Here is a 27127-nt window from a genome sequence, read left to right as displayed (position 1 = left end):
TTGGGAAAAGGGAGTGAGAGTGATCCATCATCTTGCCTGCTTGTATAAGCTTGTGTCTGCCTCAGTGCAAGCAGGCAGAGTTGACTAAGAAGGTGGGGATTCTAGAGTATTCAGTGGTTTGGCCTAATTAATTATTTGTTTTATAGCTTATATTTTAGTTCTGATGTTTAAATAAACGAAGAACCTTATTGCTTTTTGTTTTACAGGAAGGCAATCTGAAGAGATACCCAACTCCATATCCTGATGAACTGAAGAACATGGTCAAAACAGTCCAGACAATTGTACATAGACTAAAGGATGAAGAATCTACTGAAGATGCTGCCAAGGAGTCAAAACGAGAAGTCCAGACAGTTTCTGTAAAAGATGTGGGGGTAAAGGTTAGAGATAGCCTTATCTTCTGGTTTTGAAAGAAATTCCTAAGACTAATGCGTCATTGATTCCTGTTAATTCTCTTCTCCCTCCCCACTGACACTTTAGCAAGAAAAATGGTTAGACTACACAATCTAGAATCTAAATGGTTAGATTCTAGAATATAGCAGTTAGATTCTAATGGTTAGATTCTAGAATCTAAATGGTTAGATTACAGAAGTTTACTGCTTCCCCACCTAAGGTGGTCTGTAATAAATGTCTGGTTTGCAGTAGCAGTCTTCCTCCTGCACTAAGAACAAGAAAAGTGACCTAATTCTCAGGCAAATACAAACTGTGGATGTGCTAAGGAGCTGCCTTCTTTGGTTTCTGGAGGATGGCATCTTTGTCATCTTCTGATCCTCTTTTATCTGCCAGACTTCAAAATAAAGTTTGAATAATCTCTAAGGCTTTTACTGCTCGTGACTGAAGATTTTGTGTAGTAACAAGCAGTAATAGCAGGCTGGCAAAAGTGTCCCAAGTCTCTAAGAGCTTGATGCAGCATGATAAAAGATAGGGCTACTTTTTGGTGCTCACAGAGAATCATTGTAGATATTGGTCTGTTTGATTTTTTTTGTTTGTTTGTTTTTTTTGTTTTTTTTTTTGTTTGTTTGACTGGAAATATAATAGTACATATTGACACCAGTAAGGATGAGTCAAACTGATTAACACAGAGTAGGGTCTGTACTTTAGTTATCTATAGTGTTTTCTTAGCATTTCATATCTGGTGGATTTTGTTTTTTATAATTACAGAGCTCAGATTTTTCCATTCCATATTTTCCCAAGATATATAATGATGGCTTTATATGTTGCTAAAAACATTTCAGCCTGCTTTCTCTGCTAATATTCATAATTTTGTAGACCTCAGAAACTGGTTCAATAAAGAACAAAGCTGATGAGAGAAAGCAATATTCAGCAGGAAGCTCTGTGCAGAAGCCTAGTGAACCAGAAGCTGAGCACAGCACTGCAAATTCACAGATGACTGCACTTGTTAAAACCCTGCAGAACACGAAAACAATTGTCAACCATGAAGACGTGCTTGAGGTATGGCATTGCAATGTGCATTATAGCAGTCAGAAATTGTGCTGGTCTTGTTTGTATTGAATTTGTTCTTCTGGGAAATGAAAATTTTTATTGACAATCGAAGAAAATTGCCCTCCATAAATGTTGTAAATTCAGATGGTTTTCAATATTTTCTCCTTCAGATTTTGTTAAGTAAAAGTTGAAACAGCTGTTAAAAAGTTACAAAAATAATAAAAGATGCATGCATTTAAAGAAAAGTGATGCAAACTCAGTTAAGGGATGAGATATACTGTGAAAAGTGTACAAACACTTTGGTACAATTCTTCAGTTGTTTCACTGTCAGTACTTCATTAAATAATCACTTTTAATTGTTGCTGAAATGAGAAAATGTCAGATTGGTGGTAGCAGTAAAAAGTTTCTGTATACAAGTGAGTATATACATGCATTTCAAATGAAAAGTGGAAGATGGGTTTAAAAATATTTATTCCTTTGTGTTTGCTAGTGAGCTGTCAGGAATGTTACTTGAAATATACTTACATCTTACTGTGAAGGATTTTAAACTTCTGAACTTTGCATCTCTTTGTCAAACACCATGTATTAATTTATTTAGAAAGTTTGAAATTTATGACAAATTTTGGAAATTGTCATTTAATCAGTTCCCAGTCACAACTTGTAAAATACTTTTTTCATAGTTTCTCAAGTGATTTTTTATTTTTGCCCATGTTGTGTAAGATCTGGATTGTGACTATATCATACAGTGAAAAGTCTTGAGTGACAGGCCATTGTGACTGTCACTGGCTACTTCCCCGCTAGTGTGTTCCTGCTTCTACATTCTTTGTGAAAATACTGGTATTGACATTTTTTCTTTTAATTTTAAAATGTGATTTCAGCCGATCATGATAGTTGTCTAATGATAGTGATAGTAATGCTTTGCAGCTTTGTAGTAAGCTTACTTGTAGTATGTGCAGGAGTCAGGTACAGTGAAGTTCTTGTTTCTGTGTATTTCCTTATTTCCTGCTGGTAACAATACTGCAGAATCCAGATAGCTAAGCTTTGCCTGTATGTAAGCTTTTCATTTGAGCACTGATTACACTTGTATGTCATACCCGAGAGGGAGGGAATGTGGTAGATGCAGTGAAAAGATAGGTTGGTTGTATTATAGAGAAAAGCCGATTTTCATTTTTTATTTTTAGTTAGACTATTGCAGCTTGTTTGCCGCATATCAGCCAAATTTGTCCTTCCTGCAGTCGTAAGAACTGGTCAGGTAATTGGTATCATGGCAAGGTGGTGCTTCAGTAGGTTCCATGCATTAAGTGTTCCAAAACAGGAAGGAAAAGTGAATATTGGCAGACTATTTTTGCAGTTTGCAACATGGATTTTGTAGCAGGAAGCATGTTTATTAGAAAGAAATGTCTGCTTTGAGGAAAGGTTTGCTGAGGGTTTGTTTCTTCAAAATTTTACTGAAAACATTTGGGTTTTGAAGATAAATGAATACAGGGGTAGCAGTAGGATACTGAAACAGTTGCATGGCTGCTCTTGCAGCAGCTTTGTCTGTTAATCTCTCTCATAAGTGCACAGAGTTCCATCTTTTGGTTCAGAACTAGTGATTACTAGCTTAAATGTATTCAGCATTGCTTTATTTCTCTTCCATTGCTCTTGAAGTTAAATAACTTCTTTTCTTTTGGAATTTACCCTTAGCAAGCTACCCTTACTCTGTTTCTGTTAGATAGATTAGGCAAGCCAAGCTCCCTCAGTCTTTACTCATAGCATACCCCTCTCTATTCTTAGGATTGTCTCAGTCATGGCTAATTTATGGCAGTTTCAGTTTGAGCTCTTTTCTTCAAAACCAGTACCTGGCTCGTCAATCTGTGGTGTTTGCTGGTTCAGTGATCACTTTGTGACTTGGACTCAACTGGATGCTCTCTCCCATGGTGGAATAAAGGCTTCATCTGCTTGCTTCAAGTAGTTTTTTGCAGTTAAAGTTACCTGAGTGTCATCCCATAGAGTTCAGCAGTGACAGTGCAAGTTTGCAAATGCTACTTCTGAAACATAATTCAATTGACATGCACTACAAAGTTGTTTTGCTTTGCCCATGTTACGTGGCTCATTTATAACCCCTTTATTGTTCAGTGGGTGCTAGTTTAGGTCGCATTTATTACCTTTGAGCTGCTCTTCAAAATGGACAGCATAAAGTTGTTTTTCCTTTAGCAGGAGTCAGAAGAACTGTCCTCTGATGAAGAGATGAAAATGGCAGAAATGCGACCACCACTGATAGAAACCTCCATAAACCAACCAAAAGTGGTAGCCCTAAGCAACAGCAAAAAAGGTAATATACCATAAAAAGCATTTGAAGTGTTTTGTGACTTGGATAATTTCTTGGCTCAAAGTGGCTTTTTTTTCAAATTAAATTAAGTAGGCTTAATTTGTATGTTAGAAAATATCTTCCTAGTTAAGCAATGAAAGCAGGAAAACATTGCAAATATTTGAGTGCATGCTGGAGGAACCTGTGTTGATATCCTCATTTTCTTAATTCTTGTCATTTTAAATCAGACAGGAAGAGAAGGGATGTGTATTTTGTGGGGTTTTGAGCTTGAACACACTCTTGATATTCCTAAGAAAAGGACTGCAGAAAGTAATATTTGTATTGGAAACACTCTGTAACTCCCCCTTCACCCAGATTTTGTGAATTCTTGTTGTGATATGCAGCTGCTATAACTTTTGCTATAGGCAGTAGTATCACTTATTTAAATTTCTCTACAGAAGCTGTGCTCTCTTCTTTCTCCAGAATGATTTTACTCTTCTATTTTTCTTTGCTCTTCTAGCATAAAAATTCTGATCATCCTTTTTTGCTAACGTTTATATTCTCTGAAATATAAGTTTGGTCTGGGTAACCATTTCCTTAGAGTGAGAAATGGCCTAGGATTCAGAGAAAACATGATTGAGAAAGAGGATAGCAGATAATATTTTGCTTTATATGATATCCAAGTCCAGTATATCCAGCACAAAAGGCTTTTCTGGACATTAGATGTAAAAAGGTGAGATTTGGTGAAGAGAACCACATAGTGGAAGCAGGAAGTCTGTTGAAGATCCCATACAGATGAAAAGGTGGATGTTTATCAATGCTGTCCTTGGATTTTTATGTCTGACTAAAGAACCAGGTCAAAATTTCTTTCTTGTCTCTGAAGACAGACATTAGTTCCACAAAATGTATGCGTTTGGTACCTGTAACTGGCTTGAAGCAAAAATTTAAATGTATTTGTTTCTACACTCATGTCAGAATCACGGCTGGCTTGAATTTCCCCAGAGAAATTATTTTTATACGGATGTAGTATGTAAGTATGCATACGTTACGCAAGAATCAATGTGCACCAGGGGTAAATTACTCTGAAAATGTTGTCCTAAGGGAACTGCAAAACATGGGAATGCATTGAATTCAAAATCTGCAAAAAGAAGATTTTTCATTGCTGATGTTTTACTTTACTAAAAAGCTATACAGAGCTTATCCAGTCATCTAGATGGTTCCAGAGTACTTGGTCTAGTAAATAGCTTTAATAATGACAGAATGTTCAAAATCATGAGTGGTGTACCCTTTCAAAATACTGCATGTGAAGCAGTGTGCTTCATTTTCTTAGGGGGCAATAGACTCATGTAATTGACAATTTTGATATCCTTACAGTAACAAAAGTATGATTTAATAGGTATTTTTAGGAAGTATTCACTGATATAGCACTTGTGTATCACTAGGAAAATGGGAATAAAACAAGAATTTACATTTAACTAACAGATACGGGCAGTTTGCATTAAGCCAAATGTTTTACAAATAGGAACTATTTCCAACAGTATTTTGTAAGTTTAAATGAACTTTGCAGAGGTGTTAATTTACGTTTTAGTTTCTGGTATTAAAAATTACTGAAGAACAAGAGACAGTTTCTAAATACTATACATACACATATGAAATAGCTATTAATAAGATCTGTGTGTCTAACTAAATTGGCAAATTTTTATTTCAGATGATTCAAAAGATACTGATTCCTTATCAGATGAAGCTACCCACAATAGTAATCAGAATAACAGCAACTGTTCCTCTCCTTCTCGAATGTCAGATTCTGTTTCTTTGAATACGGACAGTAGCCAAGATATTTCTGTCTGTTCTCCTGACAAAGAAACTCATGCTGGTGTTTTATCAAAAATCAGGTTTGTAAGATACTGTGGACCACTAAGAAAATACATTAGAAAAATATTAATTAATGTTTTATATGGTGTTTCTTCCTTTAATTAATTTATTTGTCATTCATTAAATTTCAGTGTTATATAATAAGGTTAATGATGTTCTCTTAAGGTTAATAATGTTCTCAAAAAAACTTTCAGAGTAACTTTAGTATACAATATATGTTTCTCATTTCTCTTAATAGGGTGTAATAATTTTAACTTTCTAAGTTTTTATCCCTATAAAATACATCAGTATAACATTTTAAAAGCTCTGTGTTTTTATTTGCTTAATTTTAAAAATAATTTGATTGTTAACATGACTATTAAAATTTCTTGAAAACCTACAAAGAATAGAATTACAGGTTGTGAACTCTTCTGGGGAGTTTTAGTTAAAAAGTACAATTTTGCTTAAAAACTGCTAATACAAGCAAGAAAATTTTCCAAAATGGAAATTAAAAGAAATTAATAAAAAAAGTTACTGGCACTTCGTACTTCTTGACACTTTCAAACTGTTTTTAATTATTTTTGTGGAGTTAAACAAACTTCTGAAACCACGTGACATAAAAACATTTCCCAAATGAGCTCTCTATGTAACATATTTCTTCAATATAAAATAGCAAATTATAAATATGTTTCTTTGTCCTGTTTTGTATGCACAGCATGGTTGCATATTAATGGTATTTTTTTTCTAAAAGCATTCTTAAGAGAAATGCATTCACTCTTAGGAGAATTTCTTTAAGAGCCATCTTTTTTTTCCAGGCGAGAAGATGAAAATTTGAATAATCTTTTGCAGAATGGAGGAGAATTGAGTATTACAATGGAAGAAAAACTGAATATGCAAGAGAAGGTTACAAATTTGTCTGAATATGAATTGAGCATTGAAGAAAGACTAGGCCTGGTAGGAAAAGGTGTTGATCTAAGCACTCCAATGGAGGAGTCTCACAAATTAGACCAAATAAACATGAATATCAATAAACTGGTTAGTGAAGAGGCAGTGCCAGTTCCTGTAGAAAAGTTGGAAACACAAAAAATGGTTTCAGTAATGGGCTTTTTGAATAACAACACAAAAGAAGAAAGTGAGCACTTGGAAAATGGAAATAAATATAGTATAAATAAAGTAAACGGACATGCTGAGGAAACAGTACAGTCTCCCATTAAAGACAAACTAGCAAAAAGCACTACAATTGATGGGGATTCTGCTGAGCTGTCTATTTCTAGAAGCACTGAAGATTTGTCCCCCCAGAGAAGCGGTCCTGTGATGAAATCTCACAGCATCACAAGTATGGACAGTGGTGGGCTGAAAATCTATGATACTGTAAATGAGAATGGATCTCAACAGCCAAACTCAGTGGTAAAATCAGGCTCTGATACTGCAGATGGAAAAAACATAGTCCGAAGTAAATCTGCTACTCTTCTGTATGATCAGCCTTTACAGGTTTTCCCTGGGTCATCGTCATCATCTGATTTAGTATCTTCTACAAAAACGGTGTTCAAGTTTGACTCAAATCACAATCCTGAAGGTGCTAATATAGGGAGGGGATCAGTGACAGGCGGTGCACAGATGCTCTGTGCTCCCCAATATAATATTCAATACAGCAGCAGTGCAGCAGCAAAAGATGCCTTGTGGCCCCAGAAACAAAACACCCAAGTAGAACAAGGCACTTTACCTCCTTCACGTCTGCTTAGGTCTGACAGTACAGAAACTCCCAGTTATGTAAAGCATTCTGGCAACATGAATTTCTCCAATCATAACAATGTTCGGGCCAGCGCTGTGTACAGCACTCACCAGCGGATGGCTGGGAGACATGCAGATCTGTGGGCTGTTCCACCAGGTGACAGATTGCTCACAGGAGCAACCAGGCACACTCTTCAAAGGCAAAGCAGTGTATCTTCTACAGCTTCCATAAATGTTGGGGATAGCGGACCTTCAAGACGAGCCCAAGTTCCTGAAGGGGACTACTTAACATACAGAGATGTGCATTCAGTGGGAAGAGCTACAGCAGTAGTGTCAGGACAGCAGAGGCCTCTCTCTGCCCGAACATACAGCATTGATGGTCCCAGTGCGACTCGGCCGCAGAGCGCGCGGCCGGCGGTGAGCGAAATACCAGAAAGAACTATGTCAGTCAGTGACTTCAATTACTCACGGACTAGCCCCTCAAAGAGATCCAGCCCAAGGGTTAACTCCGAGCACTCGTTATTAGACCCTGCAGGAAAAACTAAAGTCCCTCATGACTGGAGGGAACAGGTGCTGCGACATATTGAGGCTAAAAAGCTAGAAAAGGTAAAAACAATAATTCTGGTTTTTTTTTTTTACTTTTCTGTTACTATTGAAAATCTAATTTTGATCCTGCTTTAACAAGGATAAATGTGTTTGTGATGAATATCTGAGAAACACTGAGATGGTAGACTGTAAATTAACTTTTCCCCCAAAGGAGAAAAAAGGCACTGTTGTTTTTACATCATGCTTGCCAGCCAAGCTGAATTACTTTTGAATACATTAAATAATGTTATACAAACCTGCTGGACTGCAAGTCCAGGTCTTTTAAGTTAGGCAATTTTTATTGTAGCTTTGTATTCCCAGTTTACTAAAATATTCCCTCACACTTCTTGATCTTTCTGCGTTTTTTCACCCTATTTCTTTTCTTTAAGAACAAGCAAAAAGGAAATCAGTAAAATCTATTCAGAAGTATGGGTCTGCAGCTTTAGTTGCTGAAGAATTCAAAAGCCATAATTATCATGTATTTGCCTCCAAGCTAGTTATCTTTTGAAGTTGGGTATCTGACAGATTGTTGAATGAATATTTATTGCTTGCTGTGAGATGAGAACACTTAAAAATCTTGTTCATCTCAGAAAAATCACAGTAGGTTTTGATATAAGTAGAGATGATGAACAGGATTCTTCATGTACTGTAAATGCCATCAAGAATTTGAGCTGATAAGTAGAGCTGAACAATTATATATCTTCAAAGAATTTGAGTAGAGCCTGGAAGAGCATAATCTGTGCTGTCCAGCTAACCCAGTTGAAAATATCATCACTAAAAATGGCTTGAATGTCATTAGCCAGGTCATGTTTCTTTGGAAAGGAATTGAGTAAAGTATCCAAATGACATTTTGATTATGCCAGCTAGATGGATTTTATTTTTTAGTTTCTTGTCTAAGAACATAGCTTGCATTGTAATTAATATGGTAAATACTTGAGTATCTGTGATGGCTAGAGAAATTTAATTGGAGATGATTGGAGAAATTACTTTTAATTCTGATTTTTCTTCAGAAATCGCAGTATTTGGAGGGATGGGTTTGCTTTTTTGTTTTTTGGGGGATTTTTTTGGTGGGATTTTTGTTTAAAGTTGCATAAATTCTGGTGACAGAAGGGGACGGGTTTAATTTTTTATAAAAAACTGCACAACTGCTGTACATATTCTTCTGATCCTGCAACAGAAAGTGTCTTAGGGTAGTACTGTGCTATCATGTGAGGACCCCTGTCCCACAAGAGGGTCACTAACCTCACCATGTTCCAACTCCAACAGAATGTGTTTTTCCCTCATGTTCCATTCTCCTGGATGGATATATCAAATCTTACATGAAATGACATGAGAAGCAAAAATACCAGCAGTCCTCCCTGAGTAGAGGGAAGCAGAACTGCAGTGCACTGCAAATGCAGTTTGTTTATAGCTTGTTCACTGGCACAGTAGGAACAGTGTTTAATGCAGCAGTGATATCTGTTTGGGTCTGGAGCAGTGTAGCCATCTGTGCTGAAATGGCCATTGACTATCTGACTTGATTCCCTTTATATTTGACAATACTTTTCATTATGCTCTATATGTAAACTTTAATTTTTCTTACTAGACTGATGTGGAATAGCTGCTATTGAGATTTTAGCTGTGCATTTATTTTAACAGATCTTTTATGTCTGTTTTTTATGTTTGTTTTGTTCTGGCCTTGAAGTGTTTTAAAGTAGCCTTTACTTAACAATCTGACACTTATTTATGGGTTTAAAAGTGAATGTGTATATTGAATTGTCTACTTTATGTTCTTTAGGATATAACCAACTTAAAAAGAAAAATCTGAATTGTGAAAAATGTAGATATGATCCTGTATGTCAGCTGGCAGATATGATAATGTGGAAATTCTAGGAATTAACTGAATATTTCTTAGTTCTTTTAAAATAATGGCTTTGATATTTTGGTTTGTAATTAAAAATTTGCCAAATGGTGAGGGTGCTTTATCTATAAAGCAGATTTCTGAAATGTTTTGAAATCTGAAAAAAAAAAAATCCAGTAATTAACAGAACTCATTTAAAGAACATGCTCATTTACAGAACTTATGTAAGGAACATTTATTGGAAATTACTTTGACAAAGCTTTCATGGATTTAAAATGGCACTTCTTTTTAAAACATATGATACAATGCTGAAAAAAACCACATATACAAAATAAAGCATTGTTATGAGTATTTAATACCTATTTTCTTGACCGATATAGGTTAATATATTACTTTTGCTGTGACTCTACTGTTACTGAACTTAATCATGTTTATAATTTCTGTCTTTATAGATAGAAATGCTTATTAGGCAGGAGGGTGTAGTGGGCTTTTGGGGATTGGTTTTGTTGGTTGCTGGTTTGTTTGGTTGGTTTCTTTTTTCTTTCCCTAAGCTCCTGAAATATATGTTGATGGTGTTTTAATAACATCTAGTAAATTAAGAGAGAGGAAGGAATAAACCCACTCAAATTTGTCCAGCAGTGTCTGCATGTTGGACAAATTGGAGAAACTAATTCCTTATTTCTTAACCCTTTTTACCTGATATAGGTGGGAAAAACTTTCAGTTTAATTTGCATAAGCAAGGATACAGATGAGTTTTAAGTCTAGCAAAAATTATGAACAATGGGTTCCAACCAAATGGCCAAGATTTGTAATACCATTAATGTGCTGTAAGGGTCCTGGTTTGGGCCGTTCACTTAGGAGTTGGCCTTGGCAATCTTTGTGTGTCCCTTTGAACTCAGAACATGGTGTGTTTCTGTGAAATGTAGAGAATAACTGAAATTACCCATCTGGGTGAATGAAGGTGAAAATGGTTCATGAGAACATTTGTAAATAGAAATTCTGCATATATTAGAAGAAATAATTTGCTTACCTGATGCAAAGCATATTTTATTGGGGGATACAAGAGCTTTTTTAAATGTCAAACTGCTCTCTAGTGGTTGTATGCATAAGATGTCGGAAGGCATGCAGTCAATTCAGCCCCACCCCCAACCTCATAAATTTAGTGCACAATGAGTTTTTAAAACAGTCATATTTTTCAGCATATTTTCTTTTTGAGTGTGACATAGCCACGTAACTACCTAGTATGTTACAACATATTCTTGTAGTATTCTTGTTGGCTTTTGTTTAGTAATTGAGAAACTAAAATACTGCCTGTGTAAAAACACACATCTTAATGTGTGGTAGAGGAACTTCTCATCCATAAATTGCAATAAGAAATACCTGCAACAGTTACCTGCAAATACCTATTACATGACTTTGCTGAGCATACAAAATTAGCTACTGAGCCTGATTGTCCTTCCCTTGCATATGTATATTTTCCTTTTTTTGTTGCAGATCACATGGGAGTTCATTAGATATGTGTTTGCTTTCAATTCTAATTCATGTGAAATTAAGTTCTCTGGTTCTCTTTATCTACTGTTTATCTAAAATGCAGAGCTTTCAGAGAAGGGATCATAGTTGAATTCCTACCTTTTATTCTTAGAGTTGTCAGTCTGCAATACCTTATTAAAAGAAAACTGTCTTGTTTCAGTACTGACGTAGAATTGCAGTTCTAATCACAGTTTGAAACTTTTTCTTCAACACTTTTTTTATGCTACATACTTAACTTGCAAAAATATTTTAATTTATATGGCCTTAGATTTTCTCCCTAGTTTTAATTTGCTTTAACTAGAACTTGCTTCAGTGTGTCAAAGACAGTGACTTCAGTGGGTCTATGCATACATAAAAAAAATGCTTAAAGTGTTTATAAGATCATAACCTGAAGAATATTTTTGCATAGTTACATATCCTGATAAATTACAGGAGTGCTATGTATTTAGTACTTGTTAGTTTTACCATTTTGATTTCAGTTATATTTATTACTTTTTTTTTCTCTTTTCAAATGGACTTCTGAACCATCAGTGTATTTTAATGATATTTTGAGGAGTTCAGAAGTCAAACCACTACACTTTAAAAGGAAAAAAATTCTTGTGCATTTGGTATGTAAACAGCGAAAGTTCTCAATCTGCAAACATTTTCTGACAATAGAATTTAAATTATGTGTAGTTTTTTTCATATGTAGCATATCAATAGGAAGAGTTTGTTATGTCTGTCATGTGGAGAGTGGGAATGAAAACTGAAGGGATTTCTAGACACTTAATGTTGTCTCAAAGGATGAATTACATCCACCTTTACCCTGCAATTGATTCTAGGTAGTGTTAAATCAATAAATAAAAAAAGACTATTACTTAGGCTTAGCAGTAGCTAAGTTACCAGTTAAGGCTATTTCAAGATAAGTAGAATGTAGAGTCATGTTCCCTGCAGATAGTGGAATTATTATTTCCTCTTCTGTGCCCAAATTTCAGGGATTGTCATGATAGACTCCAACCAGTCTTAAAATTACAGTATTATTCCATATCAATTCTCCTAAATAAATTCCACTACTCATTTTCTTGCACCTAAGTAAATACATTAAGGCATTTCAATTTTCAAATCACATCCTTTTGGACTCTGGAATGTTAATTCTTTTATAAACTGTGAAAGGGGGAATATGTTCTGGCTTTTATCATTTAAATAAGTAAACCCCAGAATTATGCTACTAGCTGTGTGTATCTGAACTGATTTCATTAGAGGCTGATTTGACTACAGATTGGAATGATTATAATGAACATACTGATTATTACTTTTTACGTAACAACTTTTTCTTTATGTATTGTAGTTCCTAATATGGACTATTGATGGCTGAATAACTGATTCCTAGTAAAATATATTAAATTATATAAAATATATTAAATATATGGTAAAAATATACTGAGATGTGACATGTATATTTCTTCGTGTATATAACTAAGTAACTGAAGTAATTCTTCTTAAGCCTCAAATATTTCAATTATTATTTTGCAGGGCATTATGCCTTAAGACACAGTAGCAAACCAGGTGACTAATGGAGTTGGTACTTAGAACTAGCAGTCATACTTCGTATGAAATTTAGATCATGAATTTATTCCATTTTTAATTTATTCAATTTTTAATAATTTGGAGTGGAAATCAGGGGGCTAATGGCATCTGCATATTCACATTTCAGAAGATGTGTCCTCTGATACAGCAGTCTTAAGGAATTTTTCTACGAAATGTGCAACCTTGATCATTCTCACATTGAGAAACAAACAGGAATGCTGTTTGCACTCCAAATGCATGTTTCTCTCTAAACAACTAAAAATCAGTAGAGGACAAATATTCTTTTCTTGTCTCTAGGAATCTTGCATTCAACTAAAACTTTCTTAACAAGGCCATGTAATTTTCAGTAGTATTTATTTTGTACTGTTGGTACAGCTTTAGGGTTTCTTCTAGAGTTGAGGTGCTGTGCTCATGTAGAAAAGGAGAGTAACAGTGTTCTCAACTCTTCCCTACATTAACTGCACAATCATTTCTTGTACTGTCAGAAACAGTCTCTTCCAAGAAAGAAGATTTTTAAACCCTTCAGAGTTTATACTTCTCAGATTATTTAGTCATTGTGGGACTCACTTAACTGAGATCTCAGTTCCTGATGTACAAATTCATACCTCTGTAAATTTTAGGAAAGTTCTCCTTCTTTATTGCAGATCTTAGATTTTAAATCCAAATTTGCATTGTCACATATCTCTTTTGTTACATAGATTGTCGCTATTTATCAACCATCTGTTCAGTTCTGTCTGAGAATGAATACAGTAGATCTAGGGGTCTGTACAGTAGGATGGTCTGCTAGAGACACTTTGAAGAAAGAACTTTTTAGTCCCACCATGCATTCCTTCTATTTTTATTGGTCTTTTTCCACTTAGTGGAGATGGAGTGATATAGGAGCCTCTGAGAGCTTCCTGTAAGGAGACTTCAGGGAGTTGCCTGTAATGATGGAGCAAGAAGACCACCTGGTTATTTACAGACACTGGTATGAGAAGAGTAGTAAGAAGATACTTTGAGTCACTAAGAAGCTAAGAAATATTGGCTTTGGTATTTTTGCCTGGGTGTTTGGCCTGAGATTTAGAGGAGCAGTACACTCAGATTGAATGTCTAGTGAATGTAGATTTAAATGCTAAAAAGAGTCTTCCCAAGAAAGGGAAAACATCTGCAGACTTGCCTGGAAGCTTGAAAAATCCATTGGCTAGAAAACAGGGAAGGTGTAAAGGAGAAATGTGAAGAATGCTTACTATGTCATTTGAGACAGAGGTTGTCCAAGAACTTTGGCCAAGTTAAAACCAGTATTGTCAGTAAATGCTCTTTTACAAGGGAGTTTCCAATGACTCTGCTACCATAGCATCTGGGGAATATGAGTACACAGAGGCATATGGCTTTGATTATTAAACTAGTTTTAGTATCACAAGATGAATAGGATGGAAGAAAGACCAGATGTTTGCCTAAGGACTAGTGACTATTTTAAGAATCAGATTAGTATACATAGTCAATAGGCAAGTGCCAAAATGTATTTATTAATGTAAGAACTGTTAGAGTATCTTAGTCAAACCATACCTATTTTGAACATTCCTTTCTTTAACTCAGAAAAATTAAAGGCTTTAAGGAAAACAACTTTGAATTTTGGGGGGTTTGATGCTTTGTGGTGTATCTTTTACCGACAATATTTTCTTCATGAGAATGTCACATTTTCAAGATAGCTTTGTTTTATTTATCAGGTGGCCCATGGAAGATTTTCTGTTTCTTCCTTTGCACTGTCTTTTTATTTTGTTTTGTTCTTACAAAAGACCATGTTGGCAAGATGGTATTGTCTCTTGCTTTCATTTTGTTATCCTTGCCAATATTGCAGGGGTAAGGTTTGCAAGATAATGAAGCTCAAACCCAAACTGCTGTCACATCTGTCCTTGAGGTCACATTACCTGCTTGATTGCTTACACTAGCACAGGGGTAGTCTCAGTTTTGTTCAACCCTCTTCCTTTAAATGAGGCTTGTTCACATTCCTGAGTGAAGTATTACTGGAATGCACTGTGGATATTATCAGCATGGTTATAGCAAGAAAATTCAGTCAGTCAAATCTCTGTGTAAATTTTTATTTATACTTTACTGGTAGTGGGATGGGGGGATGAGACAAAATAGTAAGGGGTAATTAGAGAGATTTCCAAAGGTGTAATGACTGCCAGCTTCTCTTCCTATAACATATTTGGTATGTTGCAAATATAATGGAAACCTGAAAATTTTGATAAGCACCTTTGTTGTCTTTTCAAAGACACATGAATATTTCAATTACTTTATTTACATGTAATTCTGCATGTGAACTGCTGATTGCATGCTGATTTACAGTAAATAAAAGTAAATAGGGTCACAGAGTCATGTTTATACATCACAGTGGTACTGTTCTTGCATGGTTTTTATCTTGCATGATGATGGAATATGTTTGTATTACATGTATAACATGTCTTGTGGTTTATGCATGCTGCACTAATCTCTGTGTTAAATCTGTCCCCTCTTTATTCAGAGCATGCTGTCTCGGTCCTTTAATTCCAATTATGCTGCAGTTAGCAGCTTTCACTATGGCAGCTCTAGGGATCTGCATGGCAGCCAGGGTAGTGTTGCCTTGAGTGTTGCAGACGGAAGAGGTTCTGGTGTGCACATTGTTCGAGTGAGTACCTACAGGAGGCTATTGCAATATATATATATATCTATAGAGGGGGAAAGAATAAACTGTAAGGGGGTCTTAAATTGATAAAGTTATCCTTTTACATATGCACAATGCTTTAATAAAAAGAATATCATTTATATGCTTAAATTTAGTTTAGGCATTAAGTATTTTGCCTTCACTTCATATGTTGTAAACTTATTGCAGGGCTTTTCAGTTCAATGTCATGAAGTGGAGTTCTCTAACTGGCTTTGTGTAGATGGTTCATGTAAAATTGTCTGGTTTCACTGTACCTTTGTGTTCAAAAGATTGCCATTCTGAATTTAATCTAGGCTGATAAGGTTTCAACAAAATCTGACTATTCTTCTTGCTCCCCCAAAACAAATTCTGATGATATAAACTGTACTGTAAGATACTTTAGAAATTCAAGAAAATTTATAGTTAGAAAGTATGGGGAAACGAGTTTTTAAATGAGCACCCTGAGTGATGTTACAGCATCTACAGTGAGCAGGATAAAGTCAACAGAAGACTCCTTGAATCCTTTAATAGTTAGTTCCTAGGATTTGTTCATTGATTTACTGCTGAAAAAAGACACCTCTGTAGCTGCAAGATTTGTAAATGTCCATCAATATTTTATGGGAGTGTGGTGTCTTGGTTAGTGAGATTTTCTGCATAAATAATGTCCTAGTTAATCAAAAAACATAAAGAAGCATAAACCCCTTAAAATATTTTATCCTGAGTTTCTTTTGAGAATTTTTTCGTTTTAATTATATGAAGATAGTTGTCTTTACTGCTTCATTCTGTTTAAAACATCCCCAGGCTTCTGCTCCAGGAGACCAATGCCAGGATGAAGTATTCCTTTCGGGACAGCAGAATTACTCATCTGCCACACTTAGTCTCAAAGATGTTCCTCCAGACAGCATCAAAAAAACAGCTGTGCAGGTAATTATTTGCATGACAACATGGATAGGACATGATTGGCTGTTATTTGTAAGGCTGTATTTTTTATTAGCAGTAGAAACTTATATTGGGATAGCAGTTGGAACTAGGGCCTTTTTAAAATGTAATACGTAGGCTTCAAAGTTGACATAAATGAAAAGCATCCTCTTTTTGGAAGACAAAATAGTTGTCTATATGAAGGAAGATAGTTCTTACTCTTCTTCAGTAGGTGCTTTGAAAGAAGAAATTTGAAGCCAAACAAGTACTTGCAAGTGAAAACTGGAATATGGCAGATTACTTTGGAAAAGTAATATGAAGCTGATTAAACCTTTTAAAGAACAAACTTGAAATCTGTTATGATGAAATTGTGATAATAAATAAGATTTAGTAGGAGTCACTCTGTATGTGTCTCTAAGCACCATCTCTGGAGGTGGATCTTACTACCAAAAAACTAATGTATTCTTGTAAATTATTATGATGCAGAAGTTGATTTTATTCTTACACCTTCTTTAATTTCAGTTGCATTTCTACAGACAGTGGGTATATCCACTTGCATAGCTGTGGATACATTTTACCTATATAAACTCTACCTCTGACAACAAGAAAAGTTTTATTGTCATTCTTCAAGTTTTCAGAAAAGGCAATGGAAAATTGTGTAAATTAAATGCATATGATTTGTAAATAATCTGAAATGTATAATATATACACATTGAAATTTGCACACTTCAGTTACTTGTAAATACTGAGAGAGTATTTTAATATCCTTGTATCCTGTAACTAATGTGATAATGGTGGGAGGCCAATCTGTAACTCAAACCTATAGCATTTGGAATCATACAGAATCAGTCAATAATTAGGGTGGATAGGAACATGAGATATGCACGGGTGTAAAAAGGTTGCCCATCTCAACACAGCTTCACTAAGGAAATGTTGCCACCTCCAGCATCATTGCTGGTGACACGGTTGGAATGTGCTGTATGTCAACAGTTGTGTACCCCACTGCTGCTTGTCATCATTATACCTATCAATCAATTACATATACATTAACAAAGGAGTAACATTTGTTGGAAATACTACAGTTTTGATATTAAAACCTTGAGCTTGGATGTGAACTTGCTCAGGGAGTTTTCTTGTGAAGTGGTCACCATAACATGTTTGGGGAACATGTAGTCTGCCAACTGGAGGTGAGTGGAGGGGGGGTGAGATTTTTGTTCCAACCCTTTGTTGGAAATGGTTACAAAGTCTCTGAATTTTTTGCAAGAAAAGTGCACATTGTAATGGTATCAATCAAGAGTCAATACCATCAGTTGCACTGCTAGAAAATAATATTTGGGAAAACTCAGTGAAAAAACAAGTGCTAAAAGCAAAGGCTGTATAATTTGTGCTAATAAACTAGTACTCAAAAGTTTTTGTTTTTCAAATTGTTCTGTAGGTCAGAGCTGATAGTTATAAGCAAAATATAATATATATAATTTTATTTATATAATATATATAATTTTACTCCAGAAGAGTAGTTCTAGTAATGTTGGGGGAAATTAAGAGCAGCCACATATGAGAAGTATTGAATTAATAAAGTAAGAATTGGGGATTGCTGCTTATAAAATGTTTGACCCTGAATATTCATGTTTTTCTCAGATGCCTTTAACAAATGGGCAAATGTGCCAGCCTCAGAGACTTCCAGCAAACTACAGCCAAGTCCATCATCTCCCTCCTCAATCATCAGTCGCAAGACATCCATCTAGAGAGCAATTAATTGATTATCTGATGTTGAAAGTTGCCCACCAACCTCCCTATACGCAGTCCCAGTGCTCTCCCAGACAAAGCCATGACCTGGCAAAGCAAGAGGTAAGAGTAAAGTCTATCTGACAGATATGACGCATGTCAGTCAGAGACAATTAATTGTTACATTGTTTTCATTTATTATCATTTCTCTGTAAATGGTGACAGTAACAGTCTAGAGATTTATCTCCAGCAAAAGAAGTTATCTCAGAGCAATTCTACTCCTCAAATCATGCATTCTTTCCAGTTTTGAGAGAAATTTGGTAGAATTTTAACTGAACATACCAACCAAAACCATTAATTTGCATATTTTTACTGAGCTAAAAATTAATTTCTCAACTTCATGATTTTGCTAGTGACTGAAGAAAATGCAGAGTCACAGTGCAGCATAGAGTACTTTGCATCTGAAATGGTTAAAAATCTGCAAGTGCAGAAATGTGTATCCATAAGCAAAAATCCATAAAAATGAGCAATCTGATGCATGCCTGATAATTATCAGTTTTATTTATGATAGACAGATCTGTATATAAGAAACTCTTATACCATTTAATGAATGAATAAGTACCATCTTAGTCTTTCATTGTGGCAGCCTTCTTTCTATATTGTTAGGATTTTTTTGAGAAAATCTTGATAACTACATTTTCATTCTGTGCCAGAATGAGAATGTCCACTTCCTGTGTAAAATAAGGTTTTTTTATTCAACTCTTCTAGCCATAGAAAGAGGACAGAGTCTTGGCTATATAGAATTTGCAGTGAAAGTAGGAATGATGTTTGATTTACAAAATTTATCTATAGGTAGCAGAGAAATAGGAAGAACAGATTCTTCCACATCAGCTTGTGTATTTGCTGGGGGCATTAAAGTAACCTACATAATATCAAAATATCTCTGAATTTAAAGTCCATGTGAATTATGATTATAATAGTAGTGGCATTGGAGTAAAACTTCGGTACAATGATACATAATGTTGTTGTGTGAAATCTTGTTCTGCATTAATATTATGAGATACAATACACTCTTGACCTGCTTTTAATTTTTTTTTAAAGCTTTTATTCACCTGAATTCCTTAGTAATAATTTCATTACAGTAGCTTTGAATGTAGATTTTCAGGCAATTAATCTAACTCTGGTTGTAATTACATAGATTCGAGTAAGAGTTGACAAGGATCCAGAACTTGGATTTAGTATATCAGGAGGAGTTGGGGGTAGAGGAAATCCATTCAGACCAGATGATGATGTAAGTATTCTATGGTAATGCTGCTTGAAAGCCTTCTGATCTACATTTCACATGTTCAGCAATGGGGGAAAAGAAAGAATATATATTTCCAAACCACTGCTTCAGGACTGGAAGGGAGAAGATTGGACAAATGATGTGGAAAATCAAGGTTGTAGGTGGTCACTGTGGTTGCATGACAGTATAGACGATTATTCCAGATGAGTGGTTTTTGCACAGTTCTAGTTATCAATTAGCAAATTTGAGATTATGAATTGTATAGTGTACAACTAGGAATCCTTCTATAAAAGAGACAGTGATTTAGCCTATAGCTCTTATCTCTGGTGGTTGATAATTCATCTTGACATATATATCTGCCAAATGAAACCAAGTCAGATGACAATTTTCCCCTCAGTAACCCTTTAAAGATAATTCTGGATTTTTAACATCAGAAAAAGAAAGCAGTCTCAAAAGCCAGACACCTGTAGAATAGTACTGCATTTTCTTCTGCTTAGGAAGGAAAATTGAAAAAAGGTTTTGAATTACATCTGTTTGATTCTATCCTGTTATTCATAAATAAGTTGTCAAAAATATTTCCACCTCTGTTTTTCAAGGGCATATTTGTAACCAGAGTGCAGCCAGATGGACCAGCATCTAAGCTGTTACAGCCAGGGGATAAAATAATTCAGGTATTGTAATGACTTAATTAACTAGCCTGTGTAATATACTGGTTTGTTTTCAGTTTGCACCTAAGAGCAAAATGTTTAGATCGATTACCTACCTTTTCCTGATTTATTCTTAAATTCTGGGATGAAGCTTTTCATTTTCTGCCATCTAATGTGCCAATAAGTGACTCAGACTGAAGCACAGTGGATCATTTTTTTTTAAATTCTGAACATTTTTCACACTGAAGACAAAAAAAAGTGACAAAACATATCACTTGAAATGTAACATGAGCATTTCATTAGGCTATACTGTCATTCAGTTACTGCATTTGTGGTCATTCACATGCAGTGTTGTGAGCAGTGTGTTGTCTGAACATGAGCAGTGGCCCCTGACAGCCACTCTCCACAGCTGCACTCTCCTGTTACATCCCTCTCTGATCTGCAGCTCCTGCAGCCTGTGCTGCCTCTGCCCCACTGGCAGGCCAGACTTGCACGAGCACTGGCCAGAGTTGCCCCTTTGCTGGCTGGTGCCTGGCTGGTCACAGTCCATTTGCTGCTGGCCAGCTCAAGCATTTCAGGAGCTATGGCTTCTGGACTGCAAGCTGTGTTGCTCCTTTCTCTAGGAAGTCTGTGCCTATCAGACCTTTTCTGTATCAGATCTGTTTGAAGTGGTCTAATGAGCTCATAAGCTATTGGGGGGGGGGGGGGGGGTCAGGGAAATGAACAGTATGTTAATAGTGCCTTACTTTCTTAACCATATATGGACTAGTGGGACACTTGAACATTGTTCTAGCTACCTATAAATTGCATAGCTTGTTAAAAATAATGATTTACCATATCATTAAAATGTTGATGGAGTCAACTCTGCTGCATTTCAGTTTTCTAAAAACAGAACAAACAAAAAGCCCAAAACCAAACCCCCCCACCCCCTCTAGTACCTCGATTAAATCACAACATCCTGTGAAACATATTGGAAAACAAAACCAAATTGAAAACTCAACCTAATTCTTCAAATTAAAGATAAAGCCAAAAGGCACACAAGAAAACTGAACTGAGACTAAGTTGTTCCAAGTAAAAGATCCTTGTTCTTGAGCACGATAAATAATCTGTGCATGTTTCTCCTCACTGGAATGAGAGAGGTCCTTGTCCTCTTACTGATACAGGGATGATAGTAACCCAACACCCAGGATTACCAACACATACAGGAACAGGAAACCTGTTACACCTTTGAAAAAACTGTTAGGGCATTTGTTATGTATTTGTAAACTGGAACATACCTGAAAGGTAATTTCTGTCATAATGGTTTATTCCTATCTTTATAAATGCCATGCAGACAAATCAAATTCCTTCATGAAGTCTTTTTTCATGTTGGCACTGCTTGGGTTTTGCTTATTGTTTAATAAGGATTTCAGTTTGAAAAAGAGCTGAAGGACAAGTTGCATTGCCATGCTTTAAGACAACGAGAAGCCATTTTATTTCTCATAACAAAGAGTGTATTTTATGTAACAGCATATTCTTTTCAGATGTGATAATCCCAGTGATGTAATGACAGTCCCACTGTTTTGCTGCCACTGAGACTCCCGTGGATTTTTTTAATGAATACCATCTCCTCCAAAATGCCTTTGCTATGCTTGATTTTGCAATGTTCTCTGTAAAAAATTTGATAGGCATGCATATTATAATGCATGTCTAATACATATGTCTAGTAAAAATGTTGTACATGACTAGTGACTAGATGATTGAAAGTAAGATTTAAGACTAGGCTAGGACATTCTGTACAAATTATGACTTGGAAGGGTTGTTCCCACTTTTGCTGATTGAACAGTCTACATAAATCTCCCTCTGCAACTCTAGGAAGATTTGAAAACCCCTGGTTTTCTAGACAAGGATTCAGCTGGTAGCAACAGTGAGTGTTCAATGATGGGATAAGAACTGTAGCTTTCAAAATGTCACAGCTAAGGCACAGAGAGCACATCCAGTTCTCTGTCACCACAGAAGTAGCTCAGGGAAAAAGGTGAGATACACAGCTGGAAGCTGTAACAGTTTAAATGGACAAATTTGTTCTGCAACATTTTGCTGACCAGGTTGAGAATGATCTTGCACTAGTACACTCTGAGAAGCTGAGCCACAGTCATGTTTTCCCTGTCTTTTGTAGGCCACTTGGGCCTGTTTTTGTTTGCTAAGACAAACTTGTCCAAGAATAACAATATTGTTTACAGTCATACACAGCTACAAATTGGGGATTATCTCAGAGTCTAACACAAAAAAATGGCTCCCAGTGTCATTAACGTTTTTGTCACAGGACTCAATAGTTTTAATTTATCACAGATGCCATTTCTAATACTCTTTTACTTAAAATATCATGTGCAATTTGTAGTATATTTGGGTTTTTTTGTTGTGTATTACAGCTGATGAATTAGATGTCTGATTTGTTAATTTAAACTTAAGTTTTCTTGTGGTTATTTGAAATATTCTTCCAAGGCTGATAAGGTAGTTTAGTTTTTTGTAGAATGCAAGTACAAATTCAAGCAATCTGCAGTGTTTTATTCTTCACATTCATACAGAAACCTTAAGGTTTAAATAAATTTACATGAAATAATGAAATATTTTTTATTAACAAGGAATAAAACACTGTAATACTCAATTTCAAATAATTCTTTTTAGGCTAACGGATACAGCTTCATCAATATTGATCATGGACAAGCAGTATCGTTGCTAAAGACTTTTCAAAATGCAGTGGAACTCATCATTGTGCGAGAAGTTTCTTCATAAGTACCGTGGATTGTGGGGATAAACCAACAGAATTCATTGAAGGATTATGGGGAAACTGAATATTTTGCATATTTTTATACATTAAAAGAACTCAAAAAGAATTATGATCAAAATTTGTACAGGAAATACTGAACTTGTGGTTAAAGGGGGAAAAACCACTGTAGAGAACATACAGGAATTAATTTTGGAAATGCATATGGTGAATAAAATTGTTTTTAAGCATTATAGCAATCTAAGGATCACTCCTCCAAGAACAAACCTGTGTTGTTTTTTTTGTACAGATGGTAGGTTTATTTTTGGATAATTCATACACATACTAAACTTTGTGCAAGGCTTTGAGAAGCCTCGGTTGTAGCCAATGGACAGATGGCAGGGCTATCTGTCCTGTAGCTGTTTATTGCCTTTATTTTTATTCACCAGATATTAATGTGTTACGCTGAACCACTTCTGTAGATACGAACGGGGATATGAAGTGTTGGCTTTGCTATGTGCACATTGTATAGATGAATGGGTAGATGGAAGGTGGTGCTGGTTGGACAGAATAAAGGTCAGGTGAAACAATTATCTGCTATCTAAATCTGGAATAGAGAGAGAAGAAAAAGTGTTTAGTTCTGGAGTGTACGTCTACCAATAGTAAATGCAATAAAAGCTTATGGTGTTTTTTTTAGGAAGACTGTAACTACAAATTTGTGATATTATACAGGATTTGTTCTTAATGTAGTCATTGAATATTCATTTGCCACATGTGCTTCATGTTTAGTTGTTTTCTTGCATACATAATTGTTTCAACTGTACTGTGGAATTGTGCCCAGAGATTTTTCTCTGCTATGGAAATCCCCAATTTTGTGGAAATGGTGATAATTTTATCTTTATAAAAAAAGAATCCATTTTAAGCTGACAGATTTTAAAAATGAAACTGAAATGGCCAGTTTTTAAGATTGTTGCCTGTAATATAAATTTAAACATACATGAATTATGCAGGAAAGGCTATGAAAGACATCTTGATTTTGTTTGGCCTTTGCATTGCCTTGTAAATCAAAAAGGAAACCATACACATGGAGCTAGGTAACCAAAGCAAGTTTGTGAAACTTGGAGCAGTGATGGAGAATGTCTGTGGTGAGAGCAAAGGGGGAGGGTGAACTTAAAACCCACTGTTCATAATGAGGTTTCTTAAAGGGCTGTTCCTACAGGTAACATTAAATGTGAACTAGACACTTCAGAGTCATTAAAGGGTTTCTAATTGCATTAATGTAAAACTGATTTACCACAGGCTGCCTTTGTTCCTTATTACTGTATAAAAGGTTCAATTATGCTTCTATTAATTTTGTTTACCAGAAACATTATCTTTCTCCTTTGTAATTGAATAGAGACTGCATAGTCTGCAGTGATAATTCATACACGGTTGTTATGGACCAGGGAAAAGTGCCATAGAAGACCGATAACTGTTTTTAATCAGGGCTAATAATTAGCCTGTCATTGGAGCAATATTCAATTATTGCAGTTCATTTTTAATTACGTACAAGTTGGTAGTTTGAGACAGGTATAAGCGCTTTTTTCAACCCAAAAATTAAATGCTTTTAATAGCTAGCAAAAACACCAGCCTCCTTCAGTTTTGGAACAATGAGCTGGAAGAGAAAGGAATTATACATAGCTAGCAGTAATAAACAGGCAGTACTTTTTTAATAAGTGAACTCCAATATTATTGCACTTCTTTCAAAGATGTTAACTATTGCTTATTGTACTGTGTATAGTTCTAATAATTTTAATTGAAACCCTTTAACAACTCTTTGTATATTTTAATTCTTTTTAGTTGATTTTCAGTAATATTTGCATAGAAAATGATTTTTTGGATATATTAGCAGAAATGTGCTGTATTTTGATAAAATTCACTTATTTTCTGTGTGCTGTTAATCTTAAAAAATGAGAAACATAGCTATATAATGGCAGGCTTCAGTGTTTAGTTGTTATGTAGTTTCTATTTTTTTATTGAATATGCAAAATGTTCACATCACATGTTCATTACTTTTAATCATGTTATTTTTATCACACACTGCCTTTTAATGGGGATACATACAGACAAGTCCTAACTGACCTTGGTCTTCTATAAAACCTGTATCTTTGAGAAGGGAAGAGTCCAAAAAGCAGAACTGATTCTTTACTGATCTTGGACTGACTTTGTATACATTTTGCAGTACATTTAAATATATCACCGAGAAATTAAACTGTATTGTATTTTGCTTTAATGGTAACAGAAGTTTTAAATGTTGTTGTGTCACTTAATTTTCAGATTTATGTATCACAGAAAAATTCTACCAAAAAACTGTTCAGCTGGTAGAACTATATAAGTAGAGATTTATAGCAAGAAGTTTAGTACTTCTTGTGGAAATACTTGGCCAAAGCTTGTCTTCCGTCAGTTAGCAAATTAATTGTCTAATAAAACATGGATTATGCTGATTTTACTCACTAAATGTTTGAGTTTTCAGTGAATTGAAATGTGTTTGTTTTGTCAGTGTCAGTGTGTGAAGGTAAACATGTCAGACTAAATGATTTTGTGGGGAGTGGGAAAAAGGTGTCTCCTGAACTAGTCCAGCCAGGATTCAATAGGAGGAGAGAAGATATCAGCACTTTTCATTTTGAATGCATTGTAAACTACATTTTGAATAGAATAAAATCCATCAGCAGCCTGAGTTACTCAGCATGACAGTGAATTGATGCAAACTGTGTTAATTCTTTCTATTCTTAATAGTTCATTAAAGAATCAGTTCAACTGATGTAATGAAAAGATGAAGTCTCCCACGTATTTATTATGTAAATATTTTTTTTAGTTTCTTTTTCAATGAGTTTTTAAAAAGTGTAAATACTTGAAAGCATTATATGAACGCAGACATAGCAATAAGCAACACACAGAATCAAACATTCATTACTATTTTGGTTTTGTTTAGAATTATTCCCCTGTCAACAGCTATGTAATGTTTCTATTGATCAGCATTTACTCAACATTCCAAATTTTTGTATATAATAAGACTATTTCTGAGGTAAGACATGGAGAATAGATAATAAAATAATGCTCTTTAAAGCTGTGTGAAATGGACTTATTTAAGCTTAGGAAATTCTCCATAAAACTATTATATTTATCTACAGTTTCTGTAGACCTCAGCATTCAATCAATGTACATTAGTGAAGTCCAATTTGTGTTCCTGCCTCTGTGCATCTCAGTGCCTATTGGTCTGTTTTAAGTGATTTCATTGTAAGACTGGGTTCTTCACAACAAAGAAATGTTTTTGTGAATAACCCCATGTAGTTGGTTGACCTTGCCTTGATGCCAGGTTCTCACCAAGCTGCTCTCACTTCCCCTTTCCCAGCTGCACAGGAGAGAAAATAAGATGGAAAACAACTTGCAGGTTTAAATAAGGCAGTTTACTAAAGCAAATGAGAAAGTTTACACACACAAACAAAAACAAAATACATTATTTTATTTTCTACTTCTTATCAACAGGTGATGTCCAGCCACTTCTAGGAAGCAGGGCATCAGCACAGGTAGTGGTTGCTCTGGAAGGCAAACACTAAAAAACAAATGCCACACCTTCATCCTCCTCTTCTTAGCTTTTATATCTTAGCTGACATGATATGGTATGAAACAGACCCCCGCTTTGGTCTGTTGTGTCCCTTTCCATGATCTTCTCACCCCCAGCCTATTGATGGGGGGGACAGAATGTTGGGAAGACAGTGCTGGTGTTGTGCCAGTGCCGTACAGCAGAACCTGAACACTGCTGTGTTATCAACACCTCTGTAGCTCCCAGTGCAAAGCACAGCACAGTGAGGGCTGCTGTAAGGAAAATTAACTTCATCTCAGCCAGACCCAATGTATCCCAGTCTTGCAATGAAATCACACAGGGCAGTGAGTGGCTTGTCACAAAGAGAGGACTTTAGTTGCAAGTTTAGTAGTTTTGATAGGCAGAGAGAGAAGCCTCGGCCAATGAGTAGGGTTAAAATTAAGAGTATGCTGAAAGCACTCTGAAGACGTGTACAAGGGTCATGTTGTAAAGAAATTAAATGGCTAGGCATAGAATTTCACAGGAGACCTAGATTAGGTGTTATACCCAGTTTTCTTGGAAATCACAAAATAATGTAGTAATACAAATAGTTTGATTGTTTTTTCCTTGTAGATGTGGATCTGATATACCACTATCACAATGTTCTACTTCCTCTATACAGAAAACTGATTCTCACCATTAACAGGTTATGGCCCTGATGACCCTGGAGTACTGGACCCCTATTTAGGTTT

The 27127-nt window shown here is 35.4% G+C and overlaps 1 protein-coding gene across 2 annotated transcripts in view; it reads left to right on the top strand.

Annotated features, from left to right (window-relative positions):
• The window catches only part of ERBIN (erbb2 interacting protein), a 114299-nt gene extending 88428 nt beyond the window's left edge, over nucleotides 1-25871 (top strand). The window contains exons 17-27 of one of the 2 annotated variants that reach the window (XM_062513994.1): nucleotides 211-377; nucleotides 1267-1449; nucleotides 3640-3754; nucleotides 5439-5622; nucleotides 6397-7918; nucleotides 15337-15480; nucleotides 16297-16419; nucleotides 18052-18261; nucleotides 19337-19429; nucleotides 20020-20094; nucleotides 22735-25871. In XM_062513994.1, coding sequence (XP_062369978.1) covers nucleotides 211-377; nucleotides 1267-1449; nucleotides 3640-3754; nucleotides 5439-5622; nucleotides 6397-7918; nucleotides 15337-15480; nucleotides 16297-16419; nucleotides 18052-18261; nucleotides 19337-19429; nucleotides 20020-20094; nucleotides 22735-22842 — 2924 coding nt within the window. In that variant the 3' untranslated portion in view covers nucleotides 22843-25871. Of the gene's footprint in view, nucleotides 1-206; nucleotides 378-1266; nucleotides 1450-3639; nucleotides 3755-5438; nucleotides 5623-6396; nucleotides 7919-15336; nucleotides 15481-16286; nucleotides 16420-18051; nucleotides 18262-19336; nucleotides 19430-20019; nucleotides 20095-22734 lie in introns of both variants that reach the window. The other variant, XM_062513993.1, reaches the window with a different exon arrangement.
• Nucleotides 25872-27127: the final 1256 nt, after the last annotated feature.

This window comes from Cinclus cinclus, chromosome Z (assembly GCF_963662255.1).
Source record: "Cinclus cinclus chromosome Z, bCinCin1.1, whole genome shotgun sequence".
NCBI lineage: Eukaryota > Metazoa > Chordata > Aves > Passeriformes > Cinclidae > Cinclus > Cinclus cinclus.
The sequence above is the reverse complement of the archived record's forward strand: the minus strand, read 5'-3'. Positions and strand labels throughout refer to the sequence as shown.